This window comes from Heptranchias perlo, chromosome 3 (genome assembly GCF_035084215.1).
Source record: "Heptranchias perlo isolate sHepPer1 chromosome 3, sHepPer1.hap1, whole genome shotgun sequence".
Classification (NCBI taxonomy): domain Eukaryota; kingdom Metazoa; phylum Chordata; class Chondrichthyes; order Hexanchiformes; family Hexanchidae; genus Heptranchias; species Heptranchias perlo.
In genome coordinates this window covers 31,177,630-31,190,461 of record NC_090327.1, presented here as the reverse complement: position 1 = coordinate 31,190,461, position 12,832 = coordinate 31,177,630, and the positions used below count along the sequence as shown (strand labels likewise).

The 12,832-nt window shown below is 42.5% G+C and overlaps 1 protein-coding gene across 6 annotated transcripts in view; it reads left to right on the top strand.

Annotated features, from left to right (window-relative positions):
* phf20l1 (PHD finger protein 20 like 1) overlaps window positions 1-11,871 on the top strand; it is a 119,143-nt gene extending 107,272 nt beyond the window's left edge. For all 6 annotated transcript variants that reach the window (XM_067978683.1, XM_067978672.1, XM_067978691.1 and 3 more), the window contains 3 exons: window positions 3,184-3,550; window positions 8,190-8,367; window positions 9,656-11,871. In XM_067978683.1, the coding sequence (XP_067834784.1) occupies window positions 3,184-3,550; window positions 8,190-8,367; window positions 9,656-9,798 (688 nt within the window). In that variant the 3' untranslated portion in view covers window positions 9,799-11,871. The remainder of the gene's footprint in view (window positions 1-3,183; window positions 3,551-8,189; window positions 8,368-9,655) is intronic.
* Window positions 11,872-12,832: the final 961 nt, after the last annotated feature.

Below are 12,832 nucleotides of genomic sequence, written 5' to 3'. Positions count from 1 at the left end.
TTGCTTTGTATCAGTTTGGGCCTCCACACTCACTTTGCATTATACAAGTTTAGCTCAGTGTAAAGTTGAAACTGCTTTGCACCAATGTTAAACTTGTACAGTGAATGCACAATGGAACTACGCAAAACTACCACCTCAAAGAATGGAATGTGAACGGTAGGAAAATTTCTCTTATACTGTTGATGAGGTTTGTGACCAGTTTATGGTTAGAGGTATATAAGTCGTCACATTGTTGTGTTCTGCATAACGCATGTCTTTTTATTTGTGTACCAAGCACTCCTATATCTAGCATAGTTAGATTCAGAATATAATTCACTCTACTGTACCAACAACATGCATCAGACCCAGACTCAACTGAGCAGTCCCTAGTGTAGCATGATATTTTTCCATTTCCTCCACTAGCAGCCCTGTGGTCACCTTGAGTGAAATTATCACTGAATTGGGCAGTTCTGTGTTCTGGGTACGATATGATGCTAGATCTTGATGTTATGGTTGAACAGGCAACATAGAATCGTTACAGCACAGAAGGAGACCATTTGGCCCATCCAGCCGCTGTTGGCTCTTTGTAAGAGCAATGCAGTTAGTCTCATTCCCCCACTCTTTCCCCGTAGCCCTGCAAATGTTTTCCCTTCAAGTATTTATCCAATACCTTTTTGAAACCCACGATTGAATCTGCATCCACCACCCTTTCAGGCAGCACATTCCAGATCGTAGCTACTCGCTGCATAAAAAAGTTTTTCCTCATGTCGCCTTTGGTTCTTTTGCCAATCACCTTAAATCTGTGTCCTCTGGTTCTCGACCCTTCCGCCAATGGGAACAGTTTGTCTTTATTTACTTTATCTAGACCCGTCATGATTTTGAACACTTCTATAAAAATTTCCTCTCAACCTTCTCTGCTGTAAGAAGAACAACCCCAGCTTTTCCAGTCTATCCACGTAACTGAAGTCCCTCATCCCTCGAACCATTCTAGTAAATCTTTTCTGCACCCTCTCTAAGGCCTTCACATCCTTCCTAAAGTGCGGTGCCCAGAATTGGACACAATACTCCAGTTGTGGCCGAACCAATGTTTTATAAAGGTTCAACATAACTTCCTTGCTTTTGTACTCTATACCTCTATTTATAAAGCCCAGGATCCTGTATGCTTTTTAACCGCTTTCTCAACCTGTCCTTCAAAGATTTGTGCACATATACCACCAGGTCTCTCTGTTCCTGCATCCCTTTTAGAATTGTACCCTTTAGCTTATATTGCCTCCTCGTTCTTCCTGCCAAAATGTATCACTTTGCACTTCTCTGTGTTAAATTTCATCTGCCACGTGTCCGCCCATTCCGCCAGCCTGTCTATGTCCTCTTGAAGTTTATTACTATCCTCCTCATTGTTCACTACCCTTCCAAGTTATATGTCATCTGCAAATTTTGAAATTGTGCCCTGTACACCCAAGTCCAAGTCATTAATATATATCAAAAAAAGCAGCAGTCCTGGTACCGACCCCTGGGGAACAACACTGTATGCCTTCCTCCAGTCCGAAAAACCGTTCACCACTACTCTCTGTTTCCTGTTACTTAGCCAATTTCGTATTCATGCTGCCACTGCCTCTTTTATTCCATGGGCTTCAATTTTGATGACAGGCCTATTATGTGGCTCTTTATCAAATGCCTTTTGAAAGTCCATATACACAGCATCAACTGCATTGCCCTCATCAACCCTCTCTGTTACTTCATCAAAAAACTCAATCAAGTTAGTTAAACTCAATTTGCCTTGAACAAATCCATGCTGGCTTCCCTTTATTAATCCACACTTGTCCAAGTGACCTATTAATTTTGCCCCGGATTATCATTTCTAAAAGCTTCCCCACCACCGAGGTTAAACTGACTGGCCTATAGTTGCTGGGTTTAACCTTACACCCTTTTTTGAACAAGGTTGTAACATTTGCAATTCTCCAATCCTCTGGCACCATCCCTGTATCTAAGGAGGATTAGACGATTATGGCCAACACCTCTGCAATTTCCACCCTTACTTCCCTCAACAAACTAGGATGCATCCCATCCGGACCGGGTGACTTATCTACTTTAAGCATAGCCAGCCTTTCTAGTATCTCCTCTTTATCAATTTTCACCTCATCTAGTATCTCAACTACCTCTCCTTTTACTATGACTTTGGCAGCCATCTTCTTCCTTGGTAAAGACAAATGCAATATACTGATTTAGTACCTCAGCCATGCCCTCTGCCTCCATGCGTAGATCTCCTTTTTGGTCCCACCCCTCCTCTTATTACCCGTTTACTATTTATATGCCCATAGAAGACTTTTGGATTCCCTTTTATGTTAGCCGCCAGCCTATTCTCATATTCTCTCTTTGCCCCTCATTTCTTTTTTCACTTCTCCCCTGTGCTTTCTATATTCAGCCTGGTTCTCACTTGTATTATCAACCTGACATCTGCCATACGCCTCCTTTTTCTGCTTCATCTTACTCTCTAGCTCTTTCGTCATCCAGGGAGCTGTGGCGTTGGTTGCCCTATCTCTCCCCCTCATGGGAATGTACCTATACTGTATCCGGACCATCTCCTCTTTAAAGGCCGCCCATTGTTCGATTACAGTTTTGCCTGCCAATCTTTGATTCCAATTTATCCGGGCCAGATCCATTCTCAACCTACTGAAATTGGCCCTCCTCCAATTAAGTATTTTTACCCTAGATTACTCCGTGTCCTTTTCCATAATTAATCTAAACCTTATGGTACTATGATCACTGTCCCCTAAATATTCCCCCACTATCACTTGCTCCACTTGACCCACCTCATTCCCCAGAACCAGATCGAGCAATGCCTCCTTCCTCATTGAGCCGGAAACATATTGGTCAAGAAAGTTCTCCTGAGCACACTTCTGAAATTCCTCCCCCTCTTTGTCCTTTACAGCATTAGTATCCCAGTCTATATTAGGATAGTTGAAGTCCCCCATTATCACTACTTTATAGTTCTTGCACCTCTCTGTAATTTCCCTGCAAATTTGCTCCTCTATATCCTTCCCACTAGTTGGTGGCCTATAGAATACACCCAGTTATGTAATGGCGCCTCTATTGTTTCTTAACATTCATGACAGGCCCAAAAGATTTTATTATATTGGTAAATGTCTTCACACAGTTTTAGAAAATTACAATAGTCTGACATCTTCCTGTCCTTTCTACCTCAAGGAGAAGAAAGCACCCTGACCTACATCTCTGGGCTCAGTCATGCATCAAATCTACTCAAGAGCAAACTGCAGGAGAAAAGAAAATTGTGGAATGTATGGACGGTCTCAAGCAGCCTGAAAACGTCTGTCATAATCAGAGTCAAAAAGAAAGGTCGAGGCCCAGCCAAAGAATAGAGGGAACCTACATCACCAGTGAGCACAGCTACCAGAAGCCTCAAGGCTGCAGCCTAGAGCAGAGGGCCACAATAGACCAAAACAGCTCAGAGGATGAGGATACCAGTAGTTTAGAATATGAAGAGGATCAAAGTCCTATATTCAAGAGAGCTGAAAGGCACACTATTCAGAAAGTGGACAGCCTGTCTGGACAGGTATGTTGTTGCATTGCTATTTTTGTTAACTCACGATTTAGTATTTCTGCCTGCTGTTTAGGTTTTTCAACAATGCTTGTAAGTTGGCTCCTCTACATTATCTGCATCAATTGAAAGGGACTCCTATTGGAAGGAACTTCTGTATCTCTTTTATTGCAATTGCTACTCTGTGCAACAACTTGATTTTATATTGTGTCCCTTACCTAATAAAAAGTCCCAAGGTGCTTTACAGAGGTGTAATCAGACAAAAATGAATGCCGAGCCAGAGAAGAAGATATTAGAAAGGGTCCAAAGCTTGGTCAAAGAGCTGGGCTTTAAAGGGGGTCTTACAGGAGGAATAGGAGGTGTTAGAGGTGGAAGGGTTTAGGGAGGGAATTCTGGAGCTTGGGGCCTAGACAGCTGAAAGCACGGCTGCCAATGCTGAGGCAAAGTGGGGGTCTGGAGACGATTACAGAGATAGGGAGGGGTAAGGCCATGAAAGGATTTAAAGACAATGATGAGAATTTTAAATTAGAGACGTTGAGGGATCAGGGGCCAGTGTAAGTCAGCAAGGACAGCTCACAGTCATGAAAAGGTTTGAGAAGGTAAATAGTAAAAACTTACTTGCACTCGTGAATAAATTGATAACAAGAGGGCAGCATAAATACAGGACTAGTATTAAAAACATAAAATAGGAGGTCAGAATCAGCTATTGAAGACAAATCATATGAATTAAAAGGGAATTAGATAAACACTTGCAGAACAAAAATATTAAAAAGCGTAACTAGCACCAGCACAGGCACAGTAGGTTGAGAATCCTCCTCCAGTGCTGAGGTGCAATCTCCAGTCCTTGCTGAGTTAGTTAATCTATGCTGGGGTGCTACAATTTGCCTCAGTGCCTCTGGGTTAGGGAGAAAGTCAGTCAGGGTTCCCACTCCTGATCACTATCCAGCAACCCCTGCTTTAAGTCTGGAAGTTGGGTGAGTTGGGCTCAGCCATGATTCCCCTGAAATTGAATAGCTTGCTGACAATCAATATCAAGGCTTTATATATGAATAATGGCTCCATGAGCGAGGTACCAGAAGATAACTGGTACCCAGGGGATCTTTTACATCCACCCAAGGAGCAAACATGGCATCTGTTTAACATCTCGTCTGAAAGACAACGGCTCCAACAATGCAGCACTTCCACAGTACTGCATTGAAGTGTTAGCCTCGAGTGGGGCTTGGACCCACAACATTTTGACTGGTGAGTGTGGTACCAACTCAGCCAAACTAAATTTCGAGCTACAGGAGAAAGTCATTGAAGCGATCGTTATAAATGGATTCAGGTAACAAATGGATCGGTTTTCTGAGAGAGAAGGATTGGGGGATATGATTGAGAAGGCGAATAATGGAGTTCTGATGATTTTAAGAGCTCAGGCCTTGACTTGATGCAGGAAAATAGGAATTCGATCTGCTTTAATTAGCATGACATTTGCTGAACATTAGGTTTGTTTGTAAAAGTGCTATTGCACTAGTCTGACTGTTGATTACTGCACTGTAAGCACTTTGCTAAGAGCTTTGTTAAACGTTAGCCTCAGCGTCAGTGGTTACAGTCCACTGAAGTGTTGCACTTCAACCATCAAGTAATGTGCTTGACATGTGTTTCGTTCAGAACTGTTGGTGGTGGGGGCAGGGGAAGAATGAGGAAAAGGGAACCAAACACCTGTAAGTCGCACATATGGATGTAGCAGGGTTTTCTTCTCCTCCAAGCTATTCATGTCTGTTCTTTTTGTTTCTTTGTGTCAATTAATGTGTTTTAAAAATCAACTCAAAGCACCCCAGAAGACTCACCTAGTTTAGTCACTGAGCAGCTAAGTCAGGCTTATGCTAAAGGTCAATTCAGTAGAGAACCAAGCTGAATACAGAAAGTGCAGAGGAGAACTGAAAAAGGAAATAAGAGTGGTGAAGATATTGTATGAGAATAGATTAGCGGGTAACATAAAGGGGAACACTAAAGTCTTTTATAAACATATAGATAGTGAAAGGATAGCCAAAGGAAGGATGGTGCCGATTAGGGACCAAAAAGGAGATATTCTTGTTGAGGCAGAGGGCATGGCTGAGGTACTAAATGAGTATTTTGCTTTTGTCTTCACAAAAGAAGAGGGTGCTGCCAATGTCACATTAAAGGAGGAGTTGGTAGAGAAATTGGACAGGACAAAAATAGATAAAGAGGAGTTACTTAAAAGGTTGGCAATGCTTAAAGTAGAAAAGTCACACGGTCCAGATGGGATGCATCCTAGGTTACTGAAGGGTGGAACTAACCAAGTTTCTGGCCACAATCTTCCAATCCTCCTTAGATATGGAAATGGTGCCAGAGGACTGGAGGGTTGCAAATGTTACACCCCTGTTCAAAAAGGGGGAGAGGGATAAACCAGGTAACTATAGGCCAGTCAGCCTAACGTTGGTGGTGGGAAAACTTTTAGAGACAAAAATCTGGGACAAAATTAAGTGTCACTTGGAAAAAACCTGGGTTAATCTATAACAGCCAGCACAGATTTGTTAACGGCAAATCGTGTTTGACAAACTTGATTGATGAAGTAACGGAGAAGGTTGAAGAGGGTAGTACGGTTAATGTATATATGGACTTTCAAAAGTTGTTTCGTAAAGTACCACATAATAGACTTGTTAGCAAAATTGAAGCTCATGGGATTAAAGGGGCAGTGGATATGAAATTGGCTAAGGGACAGAAAGCGGATAGTGGTGGTGAGCAATTGTTTTTCAGACTGGTGGGAAGTGTACAGTGTTGTTCTCCAGGTGTTGGTATTAGGACCATTGCTCTTTTTGATACATATTAATGACCTGGACTTGGGTATACAGTTTGCAGATTACACGAAACTCGGAAAAGTAGTAAACAGTGAGAAAGATAGTAGAAGACTTCAGGAGGACATAGACTGGTGAAATGGGCAGACCCATGGCAGATGAAATTTAATGCAGATAAGTGTGACATGACGCATTTTGGAAGGAAGAATGAGGAGAGACAATATAGACTAAATGGTACAGTTTTAAAGAGGGTGCAGGGGTGTATGTACACAAATCCTTGAAGGTGGCAGGACAAGTTGAAAGACTGTTAAAAAGCATATGGGATCCTTGGCTATATTATTAGAGACATAGAGTACAAAAGCAAGGAAGTTATGCTAAATCTTTATAAATCACTAGTTATGCCTCAGCTGGAGTACTGTGTCCAATTCTGGGCACCACACTTTGGGAAGGATGGCAAGGCCTTGGAAAAGGTGCAGAGGAGATTTTCTCTAAAATGGTACCAGAGATGAATGACTTCAGTTACATGGAGAGACCAAAGAAGCTGGGATTGTTCTCCTTAGAGCAGAGAAGGTTAAGGGGAGATTTAATAGAGGCGTTCAAAATCATGATGGATTTTGATAGAGTAAATAAGGAGAAACTGTTTCCACTGGCAGGAGGCTCGGTAGGGTGGTGGAAACATATTCAATAGTAACTTTCAAAGGGAAATTGGATAAATACTTGAAGGAGAGAAAATTGTAGAGCTATGAGGAAAGAGCAGGGGAGTGGGACGAATTGGATGGCTCTTTCAAAGAACCAGCATAGGCACGATAGGCCAAATGGCCTCCTTCTGTGCTATAAGATTCAATGATTCTATATAAAAAGAAAGAGTTTGCATCTATATGACCTTCCCTCTATCATAAGGTCAGAAGTGGGGCTGTTCACTGATGATTGCAGAGTGTTCAGCTCCATTCGCAATTCCTCAAATATTGAAGTAGTCCATGCCTGCATGCAGCAAGACCTAAACAATATCCAGACTTGGGCTGATAAGTGGCAAGTAACATTCTCGCTACGCAAGTGCCAGGCAACGACCATCTCCAACAAGATGCTGACTGGCCCGCTGTGTTACCAGCTTTTCCTATTTTTGTTTCAGATTTCCAGAATTTGCAGTATTTTCTTTTTTAATTTGTCCCTGCAATGTTACTTTCTGACTTTTTTTTTAAGATTGATGCCAATGGTAAGACTTTTCCTTTAAAATCTCAGACTATATCTGCATGTAACTCACAGTTTTTAGAATGAATTACTGTACTAAGTTCTGTTGACTTCTATTTTGTTTCTTCTTTCTTTTTGCTGCCAATTTCCACCCTCCCTTTCGATGAAGTGAGGTTCCACTGATGCCAGGCCCAGATGCCCATTGTTTAGGCGTGAGCCCAGATGGTGAATGTCGGCTGGCTTTTTCAACGCGGGGGACATCGCAGTCCAGCACCATCCCTCAACTGGCATCTACACACCCTGGTTTCCAGTGGTGGTTGCTTGGGAATCTTGGCCCGATTTTCCCTCCCTAACCCAAGGTGTTTAGGCCAACTGCAGCACCTCCCTGGCTGAGAGCAACTAACTCAGCACAGACCTGGGATCAAACTTGGGAACTTCTGATCTATACATGAAAAGTGAAGTGAAACGTGCATTTAGATAGCAGATTATCACATCACCGTATCGCCTCAAAGCGATACACACAATGTGCTGTTTTTTTGAAGTAAACTGACTGTCATTATGCCTGTAGCGGTTGGGCTCCCCCCATTGATTTTTTTTTAACAGAGCTGTTTTATTTATAATTAACAGTACTATAACCCGTTGTTTTTCTACCACTGCGTTAATAACAGGGGACTACCAACATTAAAGAGACAGTTACTATTTCAACTGATGGCAGCTGTGATGGGATGGCAGGAGAGGAACATGTCAACCCACAGTTTCAGTGGCAGCTGAACCTGCTGACACACATTGAGGCTGTGCAGAACGAAGTGAACAACAGAATGGACCTCATTGAGAAAGAGCTGGACGGTAAAATCAACACGGTGCTACTGTAAACCCTTTTGTTCTTCTGTCTTTTGGGCGGGTCAAATGTTAATCCAAGACTTCACCAGATTCACCAGAATAATACAGATTGCATGAACTTGGCTTGTATTCGCTTGAGTTTAGAAGAGTGAGGGGTGATCTGATCGAGATGTATAAAATGATAAAGGAATTCGATAGGGTGTATACAGAGAAACTATTTCTCCTGATGGGGGAATCCAGAACAAGAGGGCACAATCTTAAAGTTAGAGCTAGGCCATTTAGGAGTGAAATCAGGAAGCACTTCTTCACACAAAGGGTAGTGGAAATCTGGAACTCACTCCCCAAAAGGCTGTGGATGCTGGGACAATTAAAACTTTCAAGACTGAGATCGATACATTTTTGTTGGGTAGGGGTATCAAGGAATATGGAGCAGAAACAGGAAAATAGACTTGAGGAACAGATCAGTCATGATCTAACTGAATGACGGAACAGACTCGAGAGGTTCAATGACCTACTCCTGTTCCTATGATGTTAGGTTCTCATTTGCTCCCTCTCTCACAACTCAAAGGGTAAATACACTGCACCACAACAGATCAGAGCAATGGTGAGGGCAGCGCAATTGGTTTCTCAGCTATAATATATTAAAGATCTTACGGTTGCATGCTCTGTCTGCAAAACCGTAGTTCTTACTTTCACGTTTTTGTCACACTTGGGTGTCATCTTTTTCCATGTTAAATTCCTATGTCTACATTTATAATGGAAATTGCCTATGTAAACTCGTCACGCTATAATGACAATCTACCCCCAGTGGTGACGCAGTAGCGTCTCAGTTTTATGTCTCCCAGCTACTCAGCCTGAACTGCGGAGAAATATCTACACTCCAACCATTTCTACTTCTCTGCTTCCCAAATTTCCATAGGTTTTGCTGTTTACCTATAAATAATAATATAAAGTAGGACCGAATATATGGCCTTAAAATGGAGCCTAAATTATGTTTCATCTGAAGACTATACTTGGCCTTAGCTCATGTGGGCAGCACCATGGGAGAGCGACAAGTAATAATGAGAAGTGTAAAGTCTAATAGCTACATTCCACTCTCAGGGTTAATACTGATGTAAAACTCCAACAAAGCATATATGACTAAAAATATTTAACAGACATAAGTTCCCTTTTTACTTAGTTAGATCAATCATGTTTTTAATTTTCTAAGTTCCCTTTTGTTTGTTTGAGCCTGGTTGAATTTGTAACAAAGTTTTCATTCTTTTCTTTTGCTTACTCCTGTGCAATCTCCTAGTTCTGGAAAGCTGGTTGGATTTTTCCGGGGAACTTGAACCACCGGAACCACTCGCACGACTTCCGCAGCTGAAACGCCACATCAAACAACTCCTGACGGACTTGGGAAAGGTGCAGCAAATGGCAACCTGCTGCTCTCTTTGAGAAGGCGATGCTTGGTGGGGTGGGTGGGGGTGTAGAAGGCGGGGCCACATTAACAGTGACAAACGACAAGTTGCCAAGTGTGGGAGGGGGTGACAGAAAAGGAATGGGGCAGACTGAAAACCACACAGCGGAAGCAGAGTGGAACCATTGAGAAGCTAATGTTGCCACAACTTGTGTGTAGAAGGATTTGAGATCTAATTGCAAACTTGGAGGAAAAGAAGAGACTTGAACTGAAAAACATGGACTTTTTAGATATCCTACTACGTCAAGCTTAAGACAGAGCTTCACTTTCATTCACAGCACTTGTCAGCATAAAGTGACCCCATTTTATTGTGACCCCATGCATATAGTACAGAGAGCATCACAATCCCTGATCGTGTGCACACACTCTTTCCTAACTGATCGTGAATTCCTTAGTAACAGGTATGGAAGGGCTCTTGGCTGCTAAATGAGCAATGGAGGTAGTACAACACAGATGGGGTCAACAGCTTTTTGTAATTGGGAGTAACTGACAAATACTCTAGCATTTTCTACCACAGGGGCTAGAAACACATCGGAAGACTGTACTGCTCCTAAAGTCAGGTACTGGAAAAGGATCACTTTCCCAATTGACTGCTTAATTGTCTGATATGCATTTGAAATGATGCAGAGATGAGCAGATTATGGGGCTAAATCGAGCCCGTCACTGCAGTGGTATTCATTATGTTCTTTGTGGTAAGTTGGCTAAGTGCAGGCTTGACTCACTTACCCCAGGAGCAGTTTGGAAAGGACTACTCATTCCTGCAACATGGACAGGTGACTTCCCATTTCCTGTAGTTCCCTGCAGTCAAACCTTAAATTCTCTGAGTTCTCAACACAGTACTACTTGCTCATTTGGAAAAAAAACCCTGTTTATTTGCACAGATTGTGACTGGGAAAGGTGATGAAACATATTGAAATTTGCTTGCTTTTTGATAGTGAGAAGGGGGAGGCGGAGGAAACGGAGGATTATTGAGGGCCCACTTCTTAATGAAAAATCAAACTCTGGGCTCCATTGGTTTCAGTACCACAGTCTAAGACACTGAATCAACATGTAACTACCACAAACTTATTGCAATTATATTAAGTGAAAGACTTGAAATTTAATAGCAATGCAAATAAAATCAATTCATGAGGTGTACAGTATTGCAGGGGACCTCACTATTTTATACCCAGCCAGATCTGAGATCAGCAGTTCACAAAACTACGCAACCCCCGAGGATTTCAGCTCCTCCGTTATGAGACTCTACCTTTGTACAGCGTAATCTCATCATATATAACAGTATACTGTGCAGAACCTAAACTGATAGGTTGGCTTGTAAATAGACCACCTGCACCCCAGTTAGTTTGGGAAGTACCGTCAACCTCTATGGAGCAACCATTCACACTGCCATTTGGACTTGAGCACCAGTCAAGGGCAAGTAGGAGAATACGCAAACAAAATTCATCAGTCTGTGCTGTAGACCTCCCTCCACCCTTTCTTCCCAAAACACGTATTTTGTATACCCGTAATTTACTTGTTTCTCAAATTGGTGCTTAAAATTAAGGGCATGCAAAATAAGTGGAGTCAAGAAAGTGCAGTGAATCGGGAGTTTGCGTGCAACAACCTGTAAGTGCTTGCCAGCGAGTGGCTGTACCAGAGGCTCAGTGGCACCAACACCTGCAACCATACTCTGTGGAACAACCACAAATTTATTGTAATTATATTAAAGGAAAGACATGAAATTTGACGGCAGTGCAAATAAAATCAGTTTATAAGGTGTACAGTATTGCGGGGAGGGGCCTCACTATTTTTTACTCGCCCAGAATACTCAGCTGCTGCTGTTCAGAAACACATGAACTATAACAACAAAAGAATTGTGTGCCAGGCGGATATATTTGCTATCAGGATGTGTGTTGACTGTAAGTGTATATCTCAAAAAAGTGTATATTTGGCTTATGTGTATAAAGTTCTGGAAGCTGAAGTACCTCCCCTTTTCATTTCATTTCTGTGTATAAAACAATTCACTGAAGTGTGTTTTTTTTTAATAGACAATAAACGTTTAAGCAACAGAATGCATCTATTGTGCTGTTCAGTAGCCATAGCTGTCATCAGCACCCTAGCAACCGTCTGTCTCCTGCTTGGATAGATTTGCAATTGTAAAACAGACACTCCATGCACTGAGACACTCCATGCACTGCTGTGCGGGAAGGTCGGCAGAGAGGAAGATGAGGCAGTTGGGGTCACTGCTCATGAGGCAGAGATGAGTACCTTGATGAGGTACATTCTGCAGAAATGTCTACTAATCAAACCATTGCATCATGGAGTTATACCTGGCACAATGGAAGATGTGGTTGTTGGAGGCCAATCATTTCAGCCACAGGACATCACTGCAGGAATTCCTCACGACAGCGTCCTAGGCCCAACTATCTTCAGCTGCTTCATCAATGACCTTCCCTCTATTATGAAGATGTTTGCTGATGATTGCACAGTGTTCAGTTCCATTCATGGTGCCTCAGATGATGAAGCAGTCCATGCCCACATGCAGCAAGTCCTGGACAATAGCCTTGGGCTGATAAGTGGCAAGTAACATTTGTGCCAGACAAGTGCCAGGCAGTGACTATCTCCAACAAGTGAGAGCATAACCATCTCCACATGAGATTCAGTGGCATTACCATTGCCAAATCCCCCACCATTAACATCTTGAGGGTCACCATTGACCTGGACCAGCCACATAAATGCTGTGGCTACTAGAGCAGGTCAGAGGTTGGATATTGTATAGTGAATGGCTCATCTGACTCCCAAAGCCTCATCACCACCTCCAAGGCACAAGTCAGGAGTGTGATAGAATACTCTCAACTTGCCTGGATGGGTGCAGCTGCAACAACACTAAAGATGCTTGACACCATCCAGGACAAAGCAGTCTGCTTGATCCCCATCCACTAGCTTAAACATTCACATCCTCCACCACCAATGTACTGTGGCTGCAGTGTGCAATATATACAGGATGCACTGCAGCAAGCTGTCAATGTTTCT